Source organism: Echeneis naucrates, chromosome 20, assembly GCF_900963305.1.
Source record: "Echeneis naucrates chromosome 20, fEcheNa1.1, whole genome shotgun sequence".
NCBI classification, from domain to species: domain Eukaryota; kingdom Metazoa; phylum Chordata; class Actinopteri; order Carangiformes; family Echeneidae; genus Echeneis; species Echeneis naucrates.
The window spans coordinates 6,105,128-6,126,467 of NC_042530.1; the positions used below are offsets into that span (position 1 = coordinate 6,105,128).

The 21,340-nt window shown below is 43.8% G+C and overlaps 2 protein-coding genes across 6 annotated transcripts in view; one reads left to right on the plus strand and one right to left on the minus strand.

Annotated features, from left to right (window-relative positions):
- Positions 1-14,559, plus strand: part of dlgap1b (discs, large (Drosophila) homolog-associated protein 1b) — a 79,026-nt gene extending 64,467 nt beyond the window's left edge. Inside the window, exons 7-12 of one of the 4 annotated variants that reach the window (XM_029529417.1) lie at positions 4,599-4,984; positions 5,062-5,141; positions 8,733-9,148; positions 10,215-10,306; positions 10,919-11,071; positions 11,650-14,559. In XM_029529417.1, the coding sequence (XP_029385277.1) occupies positions 4,599-4,984; positions 5,062-5,141; positions 8,733-9,148; positions 10,215-10,306; positions 10,919-11,071; positions 11,650-11,862 (1,340 nt within the window). In that variant the 3' untranslated portion in view covers positions 11,863-14,559. The other 3 variants (XM_029529415.1, XM_029529418.1, XM_029529416.1) reach the window with 3 other exon arrangements.
- A 1,178-nt stretch (positions 14,560-15,737) lies between these two features.
- Positions 15,738-20,610, minus strand: tgif1 (TGFB-induced factor homeobox 1). 2 transcript variants are annotated; one of them, XM_029529549.1, is made up of 4 exons: positions 20,484-20,610; positions 20,236-20,358; positions 18,169-18,398; positions 15,738-17,370 (listed from the first exon to the last, which is right to left on the minus strand). In XM_029529549.1, exons 2-4 carry the CDS (start codon positions 20,249-20,251, stop codon positions 16,714-16,716), a joined length of 903 nt encoding a protein of 300 aa, XP_029385409.1. In that variant the 5' UTR covers positions 20,252-20,358; positions 20,484-20,610; the 3' UTR covers positions 15,738-16,713. The 2 variants fall into 2 exon arrangements, with proteins under 2 accessions (XP_029385409.1, XP_029385408.1); XM_029529548.1 differs by having other exon boundaries at positions 20,236-20,548.
- Between the last annotated feature and the right edge of the window lie 730 nt (positions 20,611-21,340).

Here is a 21,340-nt window from a genome sequence, read left to right on the forward strand (position 1 = left end):
GTTGGCCTGTGGACACCGGAGGCATATGTATGAAATGCTTTTCCCTGATATGCATGCTTGTGTTTGACTCATGTCAAGAAATCAGTTTAAATGCAGCAGTTAGTACAGGATGTTTACAACTCCGGTCTCATTTGCACTGAAAACTGCCTCGCCAAAAAGCACTCACACATGCTAAATATACTTCTTTAAAAGGTACTCACAGTCTGCCACCTTCTTCTCTTGTTCACATATACACATACAGGCGCACACAGTGAGCTATTGTGTCTGAGAGAGTTCAGGCATCTGGAGAGCAGAAACCCTCTCTGGTGACCTCTGACCTCTGGTGGTGGAGAGTCATAGACTGACGAGAGGTTTTCTGCTAGACTTTCAGGTGACTCAGAGGCCTGTCAGCGGACTTTTAAAGCACTATTGTATGTGGTGTATGCAGTCATTGTAGCGTTAGCTGATAAACAATGAGAGACAAATCTGCCTTCACCCTTTTTGTAATTCATTTTTTGTAAAACATTTTGAGTCTCAATCCTTTTTAAATTCTTTTTCATTTTTTTAATAAAGCCATCTACCGGAGGCTGTGTGTGTTTCATGTGACTTACTTTGTAGAATTGTTGTTCAGAAGAGCGGTGCCATGTGCCACGCTGTCAAACATTCAGGTTAGTGTCATCTTATTACTCGTCCCAGAAACCTATTGACAAATCATTTGAAAGGATCCAAGACAAACTGGTTGGTAGAGTTCAGCATTCACCCACACAAAGCTGACGCTTCAGGGCTAGAAACATTATTAGATATTCATTTGCAACACAGAGCAATTCACTTGTTCCCTCCGTGCAGAGAGCTGGTTGTTTATTTGATTCAGTTGTGCTAGCTGCGGCCCATTATCCCTGCTGTGTTTTCTCGTTGGCTGGTGTTTAGGTGAGTGTCAGTGCAGCTGCAGTGTACCCTGTCAAGGTAAACAAATGGCCAACAGAAGCTCCCCCCTGCTTGCTGCTGGTAAAACGCCAAGCCTCCCAGCAAACTTCATGTTGCTATGTGTCGCCATGGTGATGCAATCACAAAGGACTCCAGCTGGTTCTCTGTGCTTGTGTGTGTGTGTGTGAGATAGAGAGAGTGAGGGAGACGGACAAATGGACAGAAAGCAAGCAGACGGAGGCAGGCAGTAACTCTGATTTACCCTCCCCCCTCCCCCCCACCCCGCCTCCTCAGTCCTGTTCCGCTCTCCTCCTCTGTTCACTATTCTCTGCCCTCTCCCCTCTGGCAGACCCTCATCCCAAACACAGCGCAGCTGGGCTCAGCTGTCAATGTTCCCCCATACCGACCGCCCCCTTTCCTGGCCTTTGTATTTGTTTGGATGGTGGTGGATTTGCCCTTGGCCCCCGTGCGGGGGAGCCCGTTCCTGTTAGCTAGCCTCTTAAACCAAACCGTCTGCTCTTTGAAGTGGCCTATCACACAGATCCACAGATTGGAGATTACAAGGCAGCCGCCTGCCTCCAATCTGTCCAGTAACATGAACACAGTGATTAAGCAAAGGACACAGCATACACCTATACAGTCACACAAATGGGGCACAGCACAGATCAGCAGAGTCAAAAAATAGATGGCCAAGCAAGTCTGTTTTTGTTCTGAATGCTAGAGAAATGAATGGAGACTTCATTTTGCCTCAGAGGAGGGAAGAGGGTTTTCTTTGATTTCATCAAGGGGGGAGTGCTTGGCCAAGAAGAACTGCTATTCACACCAACTTGTCGGCATGGGACTTTTGAAGCATTTGTCAAAAGAGGGATTTGGCAGAGAACCACTAGAGTTTTGTCATTCACAAACTCTTCCCTTCTCTGGGATGACAATGCTCTCAGCAGGCTTCGACTACCTCTGTGAGGGAAAGGAGATGAAATTCCACAACCTCAATGACATTAAGTGAGGAAGCTGTTCCCAGGCTTTTGTTTCACACAAAAGAATATGAGTTTCGTCTCTCTTATTCTGGAAACAGCATCAACCTGATATCATAAAGTAACAGAGAACCTTTTTTTGTGTTGTCCTCAGTTTTTATCTGAGGTTGGTGAAGACAGCTTTCCACATTCCTTCTGAGGGGTCTGATGGAATCCCGTGTCACATTCCTACTTCGATGTCCTTGACTGTCTGTGTGTGTGGGAGACCCAGGGCAGAGTCTTTGTGTAACGCTTTCATGGCTGCAGGAAGATCAAACTATTTTCTTATCAATTCTGTGGAAACTGGAAACCTGGCCCTCATCTTATCAGGATAGTTGTTTTGGTCGGATACTTTCCTTTCACTTTTGTCAGACAGAAAAGAGTTAGAGAGCTCACTTTGAGTTTTTCACGCAGCACAACAAAACACAACACAGAAACATAAATTCATTCATTTTCTGATGACGTCTGACGTCTGTGCATAATAGTCATTGGCCTGGGTCAGGCAATTGTTGACAAGAGCTCTCGGTGGATGGAGAGTAGCCATCAGTGGCAGGAACTCTGTGGTCTTTCCTTGATGTGGAGAGGTCCGAACGTTAAGCTGGGTTGTGTCAGTGTTATTTTTGTGCCTCAACAGGCTCATGTGTGCGTGGGCATGTTCTGCCTCCTGAGTGTGTTTGTTTAACCTGTCTCGGCATTCGGGACCCCTGTCATTCTCTTGTGTGTCTGGCTCTCGCAGTGACAGCTAGGTGGTACAGGACACGTTGTCTCCTGTTTCATACAAAGCTTTATTGAGTGGAGGAAGAGCACCGCATGCCCGCACACACATACATTCAACATGCACACACAACTGTGACTTTTAGATGACTTCAGGGGATAGAAGCTCTGAAAGGGGCTGACATTCTATCCTTTGAACCTCCTCGGCTGATAGGGGTAAGGCCTCGCCCTCTTTCTCTGTGTGAGCGCATGTGTGGGTTTTTTGTGTTCTCTGGTGGGTCTGTACTTGGTGACCTTTCTAAAGATTAGCCCTGGATGTTGTCATATTTTCTAGACATCTGCGAAAAGTCGACACTGGTGCGCATCATAGCATGCTCGGATAATTCCCCACAAGGTGGCTTGGCAGGAATTCCTGCATATACGGTATCCTTCAAAAGCAACACATATGACATTTAGCTGTGGAAAGAAAATATAGTAAGTCATTTCTTTTGTCTTTCTTGTGGTTTGTAATGCCAACATCAAAGACATTCGTAGTAGCAGCTGTGATCTCATCTTAACGCAGCATTCATCCCCTCTCAGGACTTTCCAGCTTGTCAAAACCTGACTGAAATCTCGACGGGGATCATCCAATCACTGTGGGCAAGATGGGAGGACGGGATGGTGGATGACTGTGACAAACCAAGAAGATGAAGTCAGCCCTCAGTTCACCTCCAATATGTTAGAGCCTCTCTGTAGCTGTCAGTGAGATGGCAAGACACAAAGCAAGCAACATCCCGCTCTAATAGTTTTAGACATGGTTGCTCATGCTGGGTGTGGCTGGCAACAGTTGTCTGTTGCGCACTGAGCAGCGATCTCGCCATGATAGGATGTTTGTCTTTTGAAGGGATTAAAGGGATCCAGGAAACCCACTGTCCTAGTTTTGCCGCACAGCACAGTGAGGGCGACCTAGTTTTGATGATAGCACCAGGCCAGGGAGGAGATTCCAAGGCATAATGTAGTCAGGAGGTGGCTGATGTTGTCTTTCTATAGACAGGCAATAATTTTTTTCTGTCCGTTGGTATGTTACAGACTTACAGACTACAGATTGTATGAGAGACTCCATTGTCTGTGTCAAACCTGTGGCTGTAACCTGAGATGGAGAAAGCGGAGACAGAAAGAGGGAGTGTGTTACTGAGTAGCACCATGATGGTTGTTTTTTTGTTTTTTTTTTAATGGTTTGCTTGGCTTTAATGTTAAGCCTTTAGACTTTATTTTGGGCCCTAGTTGCTTCCTACATCACAAGTGTTATACTATACAACCATACAGCTGTAAAACTGTGCTTGAAAACAACAGCCCAGACTATATTTGGCACCATCATATTGCTTTTAATAAATACAGTGTGCAGAGTGCTTAACCACCTAGATCAGCGGGTCAAGTGGCTGATATACTAATCCTATTAGCAGACAGGCTCTGATTTGTTAAAGTTGGCCCTAACCTACTGTCCATTTCGACCCCACCACAGTGACCTGAGACCTCAGTGGAAACTGTTAGAGTGCTAGCTGTCACCGGAGGCATATTGTGTCTTTGTTCTATTTCCACACATGCTATGCACCATAGAAATATATGTATTTCTATACTTTCATTTACAGATTTTCACTTCAGCAGCTTTGCTGCTCATGCAGTTATTTATATATATATTACATTTGGTCTCTTTATGTACTTATTATCTTATTAAAGTTTAATTTTTCTTTGCTGTGCTGTAATTTTTTTGCAGCTACATCGACCCATATTGCCAAATGGTTTCATAGTTACTTAGCTTCCATAAAGCTGGGCCTTAGTATGCATAACACAAGATCCTGCACTGACCTCTTTAAAGTTTCAAGTTATGTTTTTATTTAACAGACTGTGATTTTTAAGTTGGGGTTTGTGTGTTTTGTTTTGTTTTTTTTTTACCATGTAATAATTACTCCTGTCAATCTTTCTCTATTGCAGTGTCATCATGCATCACCACCTACAAGAAGACACCTCCCCCAGTCCCACCACGCACCACTCCATCCAAACCCTTCATATCCATCACAGCCCAAAGCAGCACAGAGTCAGCCCAGGATGCCTATATGGACGGGGGCTCGGGCCCACGGACGGGTATCAGCTCCCAGCCAGGCTTGTCCAATTCTACGGAAAGCATTGACAGCATGAAGGCCCTGACAGCAGCCATAGAGGCGGCCAATGCTCAGGTGCACGGCCCGGCCAGCCAACATGTCACAAACAGTACCATTACCATCACTGCCACCGCCACCACATCCGCCGTTGCGCACGTCTCTGCAGACAACAAGGCGCAGAGGGAAGCGCTCCGCAAGTGCCTCTCCATAGGGATCCAGGTTCGTAGATGCACCCACATTTCCTGTGGAAATTCAGCTTATTTGCTGCTTTTTAACAGTTTATCTCCTCCTCTTAGGTGGACCCAGCAGAAGGAGGGCCCACAGAAGAGCAGTCTAAATTCCAGTCAATAGGAATTCAGGTGGAGGATGAGCGATGGTGAGTAGTGAGAGAAGAAGTAGGAGGTTGTGAAATAGGATAAGTGTGATGGGTGGGATGAGGCAGAGATAGCATGAACAGACAGAGGACTTATGGATACAGAGAGAGGTCTGTACTGTGTAGAACAAGCTTTTGCCCCCTTGCACTGGCTTCCCACAGCAGCTGTCCTCAGCTCAGGCATGGTTGGCGTCAGAGCCCCCTCAGCCAGGGGCCCCAAGTGACAGCTGGGCCAGAGGATGTGGTGCAGGGAACTTGGGAAGGTGGAGGGGGTGAGTTGACAGCCATCTGTTGCTCTAGTCATTGTGATTCAGGCTACTTTGAGGTTGTATGTGTTTGTGTATGTGTGGGAGGGAGGTAGAGAAAGGAAGAGAGAAGGGGAGGGAGTTTTATTGGGTTTGTTTAGTTCTGAGTACTAAGACGCCACTGTGCTGTCAGCTATAGCCTCTCATTCTCCAAAATGTATCCAGTTTGAGAAGAAGCTGCCTAGTGTGCGCACTGTTTCATTAGCTCAGTGCGCCAGACTTATCAAGAACTCTGCTGGGAAACGAAGGCATTTATGGCCTCTTTGTCTGCTTTTGTTCACCCTGTCAAAACAATGACCTTCTGTTTGGTGAAGGAAGTTGACAAATTTAGCCATGGTGCTGGTTTTCACGGCGTAGCCAAGACATGCTTCAGGAATTCAAAGAGACATTACCTTTAATCAAAGGTCAGAGAGGGTTGAGTCCAGCACTTTAAAACAAACACTCGCGCAGTATCAGGAAATGTGATGGTCTTTCTACGAGGGGAGGTCTCAGCTGACTGACTAAGCTCTGAGTTCCTATAGTTGCCAAGCCAAATATTAACTCATCCAGACACCCTCTAGTCTACTGAGGCTTGGACGTCATGCAGCACTGCAGCCTCTGCTTTTCTCTGGTTAATGTTTGGAATAGGTGGGACGGTATTTTTGTTGGTGCATGTTGGATTTTTTTTTTTTTTTTTTTACCTGTTCGCATGCTGTGTGTGAATGTGTGCTGGTCTGTGTGTCCCTGGGAGGTCTGGGCATGCTGGCCCTACATTAGATTTCCAGACAAGAGAGAGTGCCAAACTCCTACGGTGTTGCCTCAGTGCTTTAACTGCCCTGTTTGTGTCTGTGCGTGTGACAGAATGTGTGTGCTCATATGCAACAGTGTCAGGTCATGACCTCACCTCGCGGTGTCAACCAAAATGGAGTGAAAGAGATAAACAAAGCCACAAATTTTCTGGATCTGTGCTTGGCTGTACAGATCCACTTTCAATATATGTCAATTCAAATATGCTATTGGTCATTTTTATGTAGTAGTGCACTGCTAATATATAAGCATAAAAATCCAGTAAAGTAAAAAAAAAAGAATCAAAATATTCACTTCAAAAAGTGAGGTCTAGAGGACATGGAATTGGTTGGTGGTTAGTGGTCACCAGATGGCTTTGAAGTCACAGGAGAAGTGAAGCGGTAGTCATTGACCTGTAGTGACTAAACCATATGTACAGCAATCTTGAAAAAAGTTCAACTTAAAGGACAACTAGACCTCCCTGTCTTTTTGTTTTTGTCCCAAACTGACTGAAGGTTTGTCATTACTGGCAAACAAACAGGAAGGCTTGAGCATATGTGCAACTTTTAGATGTCAATTTGTGGTGCGTAATAGTACTGTGTCTGTGTAGTGCTGTGTTTTGTGTCATTCAACTTACCTCATCTTGTTTTGAGCTGCTATCTACATCCAAATAAGACACCGTGCTGCATTTGCTTGTAGAGGCCTCAATATTTCCTCATGTTTGTGGTTTGGGTCATGCTTTCTGCAGAAGAGAGGAAAAGCAAACCTGAAGGTACGGAGACCTTCTAGAATCTGTGGACTCACCATTTTTAAAATAACTTTCCATCATGTTCACCACACAAGAGTGATAAGAACATGGACTTTCTGGATTTTTACTTACGTTTTCCCCTCCTGGGTACCTCCCTCATATTTCCTAGCTTTTCTACCTCACGTTGACTTTCCTCTTAAATTCCCTGTTCTTTTACCTCTTGCCTATTCATATATCTGTCTCTCTGTCTGGGCTGTGTTTGGCCTTGCCCATCTCTGCCCCTGCAGGAAGTTGTTTGGAGGCTGATAGAAAGCAGGCTGAGGTCATTACTGAACACCTGCTCAGAGGAGTTACTCTTTAACTGCTCTTCACACACACTCACACACTTGCAGGCTGCTCGTACGTACACACGAAGCATGTACACAATCTGTTTGATCTCCCCGAGGCCACTCCCTTGTTCTTGCTCCCTCTCTTTCGTGTTCACGGAAGAGGAGAGATGAATGAGAAAAAGGGGAGGTAGAGATGAATGAGAAGCACCAAAGAGGAGTGTGTGTCCGGATATGTTCTGAACCAGATGTGGTGGAGCTGTGATCATTTGTGTGAGTCGTGCTGCAGGCAGGTCAAGCAGAGTTTGATGAACGACAGGATTGTCAGTTTATTTGAATAGGAACAGTAGTCGAGGAGTACAGCTAATAGGCTAATAATCTCGAGTCTGTTTTCTGGCTTGGACTGAACAGATCAGGGTTGTTGCTTCTTAAAGACTCATTTGTAAACCCAGATACGGTTCATAAATGGATTTCTCTTGCTTTCTATACCAGAATTTAAATGTTTGCATGAGGACTTAAATGCTTAGCTTGGCTGTATACGCTTCTTCACTTAATAATTTCTTGACTAATTATATTGTATGGTTAATAACGTCAGTTAAAATTTCGTTTCATGTGCAAATATGCAAATGAGATAAGATCAACCTTGAACCTTCTTATTTTATTTTATACTTGTATCTCCTCTGTATGCTTTGGAATGTCTCAGTTATTTTTTTGGAGTGGTTTACTGAGCTGTGCCCTGGTACATTTTTGTAGTTGTTAATAAATCATGTGCTTGAAGTTTTGTAGCACATTGAGTTGTAATCTGGCAGTAAATAAAGTGTAGATTTGGCCAATTGCTGTGGAGCAAACTGGCCAGCCCCCAGCCCCCACCCCAAACACCCACATCCCTCTGGTGTCCCATTCATTACTGAGATAGTGTGCTGCTCTCTAGCATGTAGCCACGCACATTTGTGTTGATTTAATCTTCACGTGTGTGTGTTTGTGTGTGTGTGTCTGCTGTTGCACACAGTGTGGGGGGACTTGGCAAAGGCTGTCCCAACAACAGCATAAAGCTTTTGAGCCAAAAGCTACATGGCACACCCAGCTGTAGGAAAAGGGTCCCAGGTGTGTGTGTGTATGTTCATCTGCCCCATCACAGAGTTAGTGATTTTGTATACGATTACACACGCTGTTGCGTCTGAATGAGCCAGGTGACAAATTGCACACATGCATGTGCACACACACACACAAATACAAAAGATGTTCCACACTTCAAAAGCTATTCATCTCTATCAGTGAGGAGATCACTGTGGTGATTTCAATTTTCCATACTGGGCGAACCTCCGAGGTATCATAGTTACTGTTAAAGGTAGATACTGTGAGGTAAAACAATGCAACATGCATGTAACCAGTGACTATAAATCAGGTAACCCTTTTCTACACCACCTAACTTTATTATTGTCTTCCCTAGTTATCGTAGGATGACCCGCTCCAACAGCGTAACCACTGCTGTGCAGGCTGATCTCGATGACCCAACAGATGCTCCAGACCTGCCCCTGCGTCACTGTTCCACCATGCCGCGCCAGCACTCCCGAGACGCTGCCACATCTACCGTCAGCATCCAAGGCTCGGGGAATCACTACCACGCCTGTGCTGGAGATGACTATGGGGAGGTGGGGTTCGACCCCTCCATCCTGCCCCCGCCGGATCCCTGGATGGACAGCGTGCCTGAGCCGGAAACTGATGGCGCGGAGGCTGTCGGCCGATCTGTGTGCTCACGTGATGGTCGCTGGTTCCTCAAGTTGCTGCAGGCCGAGACAGAGCGTATGGAGGGTTGGTGTAGCCAGATGCAGCAGGATAAGGTGGAGAATGAGCTGCCTGATGAGAGTGAGTTAAATCACAGAGTTTAACGTATGAAGCCAAAATGGCCTGTTGTACACCGATATTAGGTTTCTTCTCCGCTCCTCTCTCTGATTTGGAGGGTGCTGGTATTCATGGTATTGTACTACAATAGCTGCTTGTTCCTGTCTCAGGCCCTCTGGCCTCCACAGACATACCGTGCATACTTATCAATAGGCTGCTGCTGGGCCTAGTCACACATCTGTCCTCTAGATACGCTGTATAATGATCTTTCACATAAACAGTGAAAGGGTTTCTGTCAGTGTCCCTTCAAAGCAACTATTTAATCTTGATGTAACATACACACACACACACACACACAAAGCAGTGCATGCCTGAATGTACATTTCTAAATATGTTTTATTCACATTCAGCAGATGTAGCAAACAGGCTGCAGGCTGCAGGCAGCAGGCACTGGATTTATACCTGACTTCACCGTGTAGCACATTTCATGTCTTACAGAAAATGTCATTGCTTATGCAGCTCATGCATTGTTATGGTTTCAGGCAAGAGATTGTTTCATGTGCACAACAGAGAGGCTGTCTCAAGGTTGTGTTTTCCCAGATCTCAGGCTACCATGTGCAAATGCATACACACACGTTGAAGGGGTTGTGTCAGTAGTGCAGATTGATTACTCCCCCTCTCAGTTTCTGAACCCATTCTGCTCATGTAGCGTAATGTATGCAGTGACAGTTTCTTCTCCTTGGGGATATGTGAGTCAATAAGACTGGCCAGTGGAGTCAGGTTATGCAGCACGGCTTTGTTTATCTCACATATTATTCTGCCAAGCAGGAATTATTAGAGAAATAAAATGTTACATTGTTAAAATGGGTTTTATGACTAAATGCTTTGTTTGGCTGATTATTTCGCTTCCATAAATGGTTTTTACCTTTGAGAGGCAGGTACAAAGGAGCACATCCGTATCTGTTGCATTACTGATGCACCCTCTCTGTTAACGGTGCAACATGCCTGCAGTATGCGGTTCTGTGAGTAATTGCATTGTGAATTCTGTGTGTGTCTCTGTGTGTGTACATGTGTCTATGTCTTCCTGCAGTCATGGGGAAGATCCGCAGTGCAGTGGGGAGTGCCCAGCTGCTGATGTCCCAGAAGTTCCAGCAGTTCCGGGAGCTGTGTGAGGAGAATCTGGTATGTGTCACCTCATCCTCTGCATGCCCCTCCACCACCCGCACCAACACTGACATCATCCTGCACAAATCATCCTGACAGGACAGGCCAGTGCTCATTTACTATGCATCTAGTGTGGAGTGTGCTTTTGCACACCCTTACTGTCTTTCACGTGCAATAAGAAGATCTTGCAGTGTGTAAATCAGAGCCTGACAACCAGGGATTTTTATATTTTTGTATTGTCGCAGTCAAAGGCTCTTTGTTTTCCTCTTTTTGTTGAGGTTTTTACATTTTTTTCCATTTGCTTGTCAAAATATTACAAGTAGAGTGCTACATAATCTACCTGTTTTATGCCAATGACATGCCATAGTGAATGAAATATGAAGCCATAAACTACAGACAAGTCCCACATTTAAAGAATGGTGCCTGATTTATAAAAACCTGTCATTGAATGAACTTGTGCTTTAATGTGCATTTAAATTCAACCCTGTGATTCATGCTGCTGCAGTAAAACTTAAAAGTCACAACAGAAACAGCGTCTTTCCAAAGAAATTTATAGAAAACTATATGAACAATGTGTTTTGTGTGTCTGTTGTTGTACATGTGTGTATGAATGCAATTTTTGTTCATCAGAACCCAAACGCACATCCACGGCCCATCTCCCAGGACTTGGCAGGTTTCTGGGACATGCTCCAGCTGTCAATCGAGAACATTAGCCTGAAGTTTGATGAACTTCACCAGCTCAAGGCGAACAACTGGAAACCTCTGACCCCCCCCGAAATTCAGGTGAAGACATCCGCAAATATCAGATTATACTGACTGCATGTTAAATTAAGAAATTCACCTAACCCCAGTTTTGTTTTGTTTTGTTTTGTTTTGTTTTAACAACCCGCACGCTATCTTCTGTCATTGCTGCACATACGCTGACTTCTGACTGCTAATGATTCACTGTTAGGCTTTGCTGTAGCATGCAGATGTGTGTTGTTGACTGACATGTTGCCTGCCTGGCGTCACCACTTGTATTTGTGTGTTTTGTTCTGTCTTGTTGCCAACAGTGAGCTGATATTGAGAAGCTTCTCTCCCTGCCATGCACCGTTGGGGCCTGTCCATCTCCAATGGTCATTTTTACCTTGCGCATTGGCCACCACGTGCTCTCTTACCCCGCACAAATGGCTGCCGCTGTGAACCATAACCTCATTCACAATTGCATGCTCTGGCATTACACTGGCAACAGCTACAGTCTTTCTTTCTAACCCCAATGCACACTGGCTGCAGTTGTGTTGCCCCTTACTATGTTTAGGCGCAGCTTGCCATCAGGACTTGGTGGTCTGTCATTAAGACTATTTGTCATTCCTGTCCAGGAGAGAAGGATCCCTCCTCCTGTGCCAAAGAAGCCCCAGAAGGGCCACCCTCCTCTGGCTAGGGACCGCTCGCTGGAGAGCTCTGAGCGCCAGCGTCTGGAGGCTCGCAAACGACTGCTAGCTGCCAAACGTGCTGCATCAGTTCGGCAGAGCTCTGCTACTGAGAGTGCAGACAGTATTGAGATCTATATCCCCGAGGCTCAGACCAGACTATGAGACACAGGAACATATGTACCAATGCCCAACACACTGTCCACATACGCACAATAGCACTGAATGGTAAAGGCCAAGGCGCTAACTTTACATAATTGTATGTTTTGACTTCCCAGATCACTGTGGGGTCCGTTAGGATGGAGGTTTTTCAAAAAAAATGTACATTTACACTATTTATTTATTTATTTATTTATTTATCGGCCCTTTTTTTTCCTAATTTCTTTTTCCCAGCTTTGATGTAGCACTCCATGTTTCCTTCTTGCCTCCACCTGCCCCTTCACTCGCAAAGAGGTCTCTTACAAATAATTTTTTCAAGTTACCTGATGTTACAAAATAAGACAGTTGTAGCACAGCACATCTGTCCTCCTTCACGTTAATGTGTTTCAATAGCTGAGAAATTTCAGGAAAAATGGGAGGAAGTGTATATGGGCATGTGTAATGTGTGTTTGTATGTCCATGCATACACACACAAATTTTTTAGTGATTTATTTGATTGCATAAAATCGAATATATCGCTCAAATGAAATAGAGATCAGATTAGACCCATAAAATTATATTTTAATGATTGAATTTATTTTCATTTTTATATTTTTTTGCCAAAATTTCTTAATCTAATTCTTAAAGACAGTTAACAGAAACTTGAAGAGGAAGTTATTGTGTCAATCAGTGACAACTACCCCATTTTGCCATCTGTCTGAGTTTGGGTCTTTTCAGTGGCAAGAGGCCGAGCTTGTAGGAAAGTTTAAGAGTCAAGTCAAATTTTGCTCCTCCATGTGAGACAAAGTGGCTTTAAAGCCAGGAGCAAATTTAACGAGTCTTTTTCACTGAGAGCATCGCTGTTTTAAAATGCCACATACCTAATGTGTGTGCGAGTGCCTGTTCCTCTGTGTGTGTGTGTGTGTGTGTGTGTGTGTGTGTGTGTGTGTGTGTGTGTGTGTGTGTGTGTGTGTGTGTGTGTGTGTGTGTGTGTGTGCGCGTGCTTGTGTGTGTGTGTGTGTGTGTGTGCGTGCTTGTGTGTGTGTTGATGCATCTGTTCATTTCAAGAAGTGCTTCCTATTTTTCTGGGGATGGCCCCGATTGTAACTGATTATTAAGGTAGCAGTACCAAGAACTCTGTAAACGAATCACCCATCGTGTCTCATTTGAAACTGAGCAACACATGTTTGTAAAAATGTCATATAATAACATGGCATGCTGCCACAAGGTAACTTTTTTTTCTTTATAGGTTTAATACTTTCTCATTTTGCATTCAAGATCATCAGTGTTGTAGACGAAGCTAAAATACTGATATTTGGTGCAATACCAGTAGTTGTACTATATTTTATTATGTAATTTTTAGATGAGAGGTTTATTGACAGTATTGAGACTAAAGGACTGAAAAGGGACTCTTTTCTCCTCACTGTGTGTGCACTATCTCTGCCTCCAAATGAAGCAATTATTTGAAGGTCATACAAAAAAATCCAGTTTCTAATATTTTGTATCCATGTTTAATTTATTGATTAGAAGAACAATGACTGTTTTTTGCCATTGTGATTATTATTATGCACTGACAACAAGGCCCTTATACTGTGTTTATGTTTTATGTATGCTGGTTCCTTAGCATGACAGGCACCTTTTTTTGTCTTTTCTGTTTCAGTGATCAGCCTTAATTTCCAATGTGATAGTTGAGCACAACAGCAGTCTCAGGGGAAGAAGTGTGTGTGTGCATGTGTGTGTGTGTGTGTGTGTGTGTGTGTGTGTGTGTGTGTGTGTGTGTGTGTGTGTGTGTGTGTGTGTGTGTGACTGAGGAAGGAAGAGAGTGTGACTGACTTCATATGACTGTATGTGACCCCATGGCTTCATCTCTTACTGTATATAACCCTGGTCACTAAGATGGGCCGTGTTCTTTAAATAAAAGAACTCACGTCCATGCCATCTTTTGAATGATGTTCCTGTTGGGCATCTCAGTCCTACATATTTAAGTGTAACAAGGTATTTCTGTCAGCTGCTTCACTATGGAGACAATCCTAAACCACTTCACCATCACATAATTGCTTTGATTACAGAATGGGCTTTTAGTCCAGCTCTTTTTATTTACACTTTTGTGCCATTGGACAACAATAGGTAAAGCTTTACTCCTGCTATTTGTCCCTATTGAACGCTACCTGAAGATTTTCTTGAGAGACGTTTGTTTGTGAAAGAACTCAAGTGATGAAGTAACCGTACAGTATAATCTGTAATTCCTTTTTTTTTTTTTTTTGGTCGATATAAATTTTAGAAAGGGTACAAAAGTAACAATAGTTCAAACTTGATACCATTTTATGTAGATCAGGCTGATTTTAGATTTTTTTTCCCTTTGGAACTTGTATTTGAATTAAACTGTCTGTCAAATGATTGACTTCTTAGTTATGTTTATTATATTAACATATCAATATATACTCCTGGTATAGCAGGGAGTTAGAAACCAGAATGTTGGATTGTGGTTAATTGCTAAACTCAAAAGACACTCCAGCAATTCTGAAGCTTGTGATGTAGTTATATTAAGATAAAAATATTAAAATAAACATTTGTACATAAATGAATGTTTCCCTATGTAAATGTAAGCTAAAAAAAAACCCTGATCAAATAACATATTAAGCAGATATACATTTTGTAATTAATGTTATTACACTGTTGATGTTATGGCACGTGTATGAGCTCTTATCAGCATTAAAAAAAATCATTGCCATAATTTTGTTGAGTTAATTTCTTTCCCCTATTCACATGTGTTTTCAATTGAAATGTAATTAAAAAGATTACAAGGCCAGCATGGTGCGTTTTTAGGGCATTTCCCTTCCGCAGGGGCGGGTCCCCATAATTAGACAGCATTTCTGGCCCTGGTTTGGCCTCAACGCTCCTGTACATGCAACTTCTGGTGATTTGTCATTCACACATCAGTTCTGTTGAGTGGAGGCAGGCTGACCTCAGTGGCAAAAGTTCAGGGGTGGGAGGAGGGTGAACTGGGGTTGTACAAGTGTGTTTTAGCTTTGTATGAGGTCTGATCCCAGGTCAGTGTACCCTTCACATGGCTTACCTTGGTGGGCAAAAACTGCCCACTGTGTGCCTGGAGGTCTGTTTAAACCCTTATTAGTGGTTACGTCCCTCTGGTTGAACTCAAAATGCATTCTGAACATTTGCTAATGGCCAACTGGGGCAAGACTTTGCTATGCTACTGTCCTAGTCTATGGTGGAAGAAGTATTCATAGCCCAGCTTGTTGTGGCAATACCAGTTTATGTATGCTGAAAGGTGACAGCAAAAATGTAGATGTAATGTTAATAATAAAGAGAGTGTTCGGTTACCAGGTTTTATTTCTTAAAAATAATAGTTTGCTCTGTGCAATAGAGAACATGTAATTATAGAGTGGCTGTCTCTGCAAATACAGACAACAAATCTTAGTGGGCCCAATAGAGTAGCTGTAGGATTGTAGCAGGGCCAGAAGGGAACAGCTGTCCGCCTAGCCTTGAATGAGGCAGCATACTCACTTGCAAGCTGCCTTACATTGACTCTATTGAAACGCAGACACACATAAAACCCTGTTGGCAAGAAACTGTTGACGTCTGCTGTTTGCCCGTGTTAATTTATGCAGGATTATGGTAATTGGCAGGAGCTGTTGTAAACCTCTCTTGCGCGCACACACACACACACACACACACACACACACACTGGAATGTCTCTGAATGTCTAACGGCAGCCTGTGGAAAGACATGAACACCAACCTATTTCTGTCCTATACTCACACTTTTATTTAAGGAGTAAAGCAGTAATCTTTATAAATTAAATCTGTGTACATGTATTGAATTTAAGACATCTGAAAGATATGCATGAGAGAAAACACAAATCAAAACCATTGATTCTGAGATGTAGAAAAACAAAACTTTATTTGAATCCCATGTGACCCCTTTTTGCCACAAACATTGCACAGTATGAAAAGAAATCACATCATTGGGCATCATGTCACATTAACTATACACATGGTCCTATTATACATGAAAATGTTTTTGGTAATGCTGTCTTTGTCAGGTTGTAAAACAGCAAATGCAGAAAAGACATCTGTAGTGTTTAATTTTATAGTCCACTGGCCGTCATGTTCGCTGAGTGATGGGACGAAGGCTCAGACTAAGAACCTGCTACATTGGTCATCTGAAATATCCCTTGGTGGGAGAAGAGTATTAAAAAAAAAAAAGGAAAGAAAAAAAAAGCATAAACTTTTTTTTCTTTTAAAATAGCTAAAAGTAAAGGTAAATTACAAAAATCAAAACTATACTCATACTCATGAAAACACATAACATTTACTACAGTAGTGAATAAGTTTGTCATAGATGCCAAGAGCAAAGTATGTTTAAGACACTGAGATGACCTTCCACTGCCTTTAGTGTGCAAACAAACGAGGCAGACCAATAATGAGCTGATCTCTGAAATGTAAAACAGTAAATGTGTATGAATGCGACCAATCCGTCGGGTTGGTCTGTGAAAGAGGGCTGACTGTAGCTGTTGCTCCATTCTCTAAAATGATATGGAAAAATAATGGAAAGACATAAGACAGGCAGCATTTCTCTAACATTTTTGGTCCCTGTGTGCAAATAAGATACACATGTAGATACATAAGCATGTATATGAAATGAATAAACTTACAGCCAAGGCACCTCAATACATTTTTTTTTTCAATAAAAAAACATCCTAATCAATTTGATTGGTATACCAAAAATAGAAATGATCAGGCTTTCATGTGGATTTGTTCTCTGTTGCGTGCAGACAAGTCAGTGAACTCAGGAGTTCCATAGTTGAGACACAAAGTCAGTCTCTATTGCCTCCTCTTATTCTGTCACTTACTCCCTTTAGGAGACCAGCTGTTTAGCTTGCAGCTCCATTTCTGCAGCCCGTTTGAGGGCCACATCCACCAAGAGCTGGAAACCGCTGAAGTCTTGTGTGAGGTCTGGAGGGGTGGGGGGAGGGGTGTTGAACAGCCCACTGCGGGGGCTCAGGTTGCCCTCCATGCTGCTGAGGATGGTGGTAGTGGTGGGGAGTGGCTGGGTGCCTGGCCCTTCTTCCTGGCACCTGAGCAGCGCCTGTGCAGACTGCAACAGCTCAGCTGCCCTGTCGCAGTTCATTCCTGGCACAGAAGGGTGGGAGGCTGTCGGGCTGGCCTGCATTGCTGTGGTGACAGTGGTGTGACAGATGACTGAGGGGCGGGTGGGAATGAGCCCTGGAGAGGGGGATGTGGAGGTTGGAGAGGGTATAGAAGGGGACACTGCCTTCCTGAGGACACTAGGCATGGCAGGTTCAAAGCTGGAGGGGTGGAGAACACGTTTGTCATAGGTCTCCTCTGTACCGGCTGCAGGACTGCTGTGTTTTGGGGATTGGGAGCTGTCAGAGAAGTTGTCACCAGCCTTGCTACCTTTCCTGGATATGGTAAACTGGTTGGGATCTTTGCCATCTTTCCTCAGCATCTCTGGCAGAAGTCGTCGCCGTGCATTAATAAACCAGTTGCACACCTGGAAAGAACAACAACAAAAATCCAGTGCCGTGAGAAAGCTGCACCACATGGCTCACTTTTGTTCTGCCTTGCAATTTAAAGGAAAATCTGCTGGTACACTTGTCCCCAGGTGCAGTTTTGCACCTGTGTTTTCAATAGAGGGATCACAATGAAAGGGTAGACACCAGCCTTCACATGCTGAGCTATCACACCACAGCCTATATCATGTATTCACAACATTATTTCCTGTTTATCATTTTAGCACTGCATGAGTCAAAAACCAGCCCTGATCACAGCTCAAACTGTAAGAAGCTAAACATTAGCATTCATCCAAAAGCCTTGGTTGGACTTCCTAATCCTGTATTTAAAATAGTTTTCAATAAAACTAATCTCTTTTGTCATAGCAGTACTCATGGTCATCCTTCTTTTTTCCTCAGTCCTCCAGGCTAGTCGTAACTGGCTCTCTGAGGCTTGTAGCTCAAACTATGTAAATGACTCTGCATTGTTCCCAGACAGCTGGGATGGAAAGAGGCTGGAGGGAGGGAAATTCCTGTTTGAGTGCCTCAGCCAAGCCCACAGCACACAGGGAGTGAGTTTACTCACGTTGTCTCATAGACTTTTAATGTTGCAATATCAAGCTAGTTTGGATGACCTTCAATTCACTGTTTCTGTGTCACGTTTTGTTTGCCATCTAGACAGGAAATGACTCAGTCAAGCTAACACTTCAATTTTACAGTGGTATATTTACACCCTTAAGAATTTACTAGTGATGAACGCTTAAGTAATGTTATCCTTGCTGTCACATCAGGGTCCATACCTGCAGTGTAGAAAGCTGAGTCTGCTTGGACAGGAGGGCTTTCTCCTGTTCAGAGGGGTAAGCGTTGTAACGGTGTTCATACAACCAATCCCTGAGGATCTGAACTGACTCCTTAGGCAGATTCCCCCGCCGTTTTCTCTTCCCGTTGCTCCCCGTGCTGGACGACAGATCCAGAGGGGCGTCCACGCTGTCCTCGTCATCCGACTCACTCCCTGACAGCATCATCAAACCTGCGCAAGTGAGCACAAGTGGTGGGGGGGGGGGGGAATATGAGAACAGGACAAAGAACAATATGTTATTGTCTTATGTCACCCTGTTGTCAGTCACCCAGGCGCTCTACTGCAGCCGTTTACCAAACGCAAGCTGTCCGGGAGGCAGCTGATGTGTCAGAAGCAAGCTGTCAAGTTCAGCCATGTGATTCATATAAGGAGTGAGGGAGGGAAGGAGGGGGTAGGAGAGGGAGGATGAGGACGGAGCGAGGGAGGGCCGGAGGGGGCGACGTCACAAAGGCTGGTCTGATGCTGTGTCAGTTATAAAACCTGCCTAGACAAATACAAACCAGGTCTGCTGCACAGACTGAGAGCACACCTTTACATGCTTGGATAAGTAGAGTCGCCGGATTGACCACAAGAACAATCATAGTAAAAAGGGAGGTTTCGTTTTGAAGAAACAAAGCATAGTGTTTACGAGGATTACAGAGTTGCTGTCTTTTTAATTTTGCAGTCTCATCAAAGTCACCTGTGATCAAACAGGATTTGGGCCTTTGAATTTCTCTTAATGTCAAAGAAAATAAAACCTGACTGTAAACTGTGACCTACTTTTAATCCAAAATGTATCTGCCATGAGTTGTCTGTTGTCACAATGTTAAATGTCACAGACTCCACAGAATGAAGAAACTTCTTTTCCACAACTGCTCCTGTGAGGTTAGGTCATTTTTTTAAAGACATAAATACCAGCAGAGCAGTGTGCAGACAGCACAGGCGCCATTAAGTAAAATGCAGACACAAAAATCTGGGGATATTTAATGCACAGCCCTACGAAGGCTGCCCTGAGGCAAACAAGTGCGAGAGGAATAAGAAAGTTCCCAAAGTGTGAGCGGCCAACAGGATGAGGTAATTACGTAGGCTGGATGGGAGGAGGGGGAGGGGAGACCTGTTGCAAATCAGCGTCTCCAGACTAAACAAAAGAAAGGCTGCGTGCTTCTTTGTATGCAATTCAAAAGTTTCTACACCAAAACTGCGACTTCGCCATTAACTCCACTCCCTCCGATATATCACTGGTCAACAAGAATGGCCAGAAAACAGTGTTTTAACACCACGAAGACACTGGCTTTGTAAGTTTGATCCAACTTGTAAGGCTTTTTCTATTGTGTGTGTGTGTGTGTGTGCGCGCTGCACCACGAGGTCCCTGAATGTAACAAGGCAACAGCAAGTTCCCACAATGAGGTCAGGATGAACATTAGCCTACTTTTGGATTAAGATGCTCTTTAAAGGTGATTAAGGCGCTTCTGTTGTTAGTGGGAGGTTAAAACAAACACTTTGATTTTTGAAGCTCCTTCCTTATTAAAAAAAAAAGAATAAAAAAAGGGAAACATTTCAAACTCCCCAACTATCAATTGTCGGCCAACTTCAACTCGTTTTTGTCAAACTTCGACACAAATATAACCTCCATCGCTTCAATTGGCTCCAATTCGAGCCGAGCCGAACCGTGTTTGATTCAAATTGGACGTTTTCACGGGAGATTTAAAGTTGGCCTAATTACACCGTGACGAGAAAAACAACACACGCGGCCACGCCGTCGTTTGTTTATTGGTGGCAAAACTCGAATAAAAACCATCAAGAAGAATCCCAAATGCAAAGACAAACCAAACTATATCGACTTTTGACATCGCGCCAGCACATGGCAGAAAATACCCCTGTCATGTCTGGAAAGGAAACAATAGACTGCATGGTTTGCATATGAAGGAAATCGCTACGATAATCGTTGTATACGGCGTGTTTGCTTACACAAACTCATTTCCCCCCCCCCACCCCCCCACATAATTTTGCTCCAAAGCAGTCGACCTACCCTTTTTCGTTTTCATCTCCGTCCGAAAATGCCCACTTTTCCCTCGTCAGACGCAGAAGAGAATTGCCTGTTAAGTGCGGTGTTTTTCTGCTTTGCTCCAGAAATCCCAGCGTGTATCCGAATCTGCGAAAAATCCTTATTCATCAAAACTCGTTTCTTTTCCACCTTTTTTTTTTTTGTGTTTAAATTCTCGTATTTCTTCTGTCTCTCTCTTCTGTTTGGACTCTTGGAGGAGGAGGGGGGGTTACCTGAGATCTCTGCGTCCCTTCGACTCAAAGCCCTTTTTCTCATTGACTGTGTGTTTGATCCTGAAACTGGGTGACAGCTATCTTTGACAGCTGCGTGACTCAACGCACAGAGATCCTCCCACCGTCGAGGGCAGAGGAAAAATCTCTGACATCAGCATGGCTTGTTCCACTGACATGAATCCAGTCGAAGCTTTTCTTTATCTGCTGCAGACCACCCTGTATTAAAAACCCAATCAAAACAAAAACACCAACACTTTTAGCTCTTTTCAACTGTGGCCCGCGGGAAAAAAAAAGGCGTCGATTAAGGCGGGCGGTCAGGATGACAACAAGAGCGCACGGCGGACCTCGTGGTCGCACATCCACCACAAATATTAACCACAATGACAAATTATTGTCGCGACATTATTGTTGCAGGCGGCAGTTTTTGACATCTGGGGCTTGTGGTGTGTCGGTGTGATCATCAGAAATAAGTTTCGCCGTTGTGGTTTTATCTCATTTGGTTTCACTTATGTGGAACACACCACGTTGAATTTTCTGTGCGATTTATTGTTGTTTTTTATTTTTTTAAAGCACTGTATGTATGTATGTGTGTTTTTTAACGACAACCTCGGTTGTTCCATTGTGTTTTATTCATAACCCACCACCATGGAAGGCTATTGTGTCTTAGAATAAGGCACCCATATTATGGTGATACCTTTAAATGCTGTTTATACTGCTGCACCTTCTCCCCTCCCACATTGTCAAATCCGTAGCTCATTCTGTGCTAGCCGTGTAGAGACTTGATCTTGTTATTGTTGTGGTGCTGGTATCATTTCCTTTCCGGTGCATTGTTATCCAAAGGTGTGCTGCACTAATTT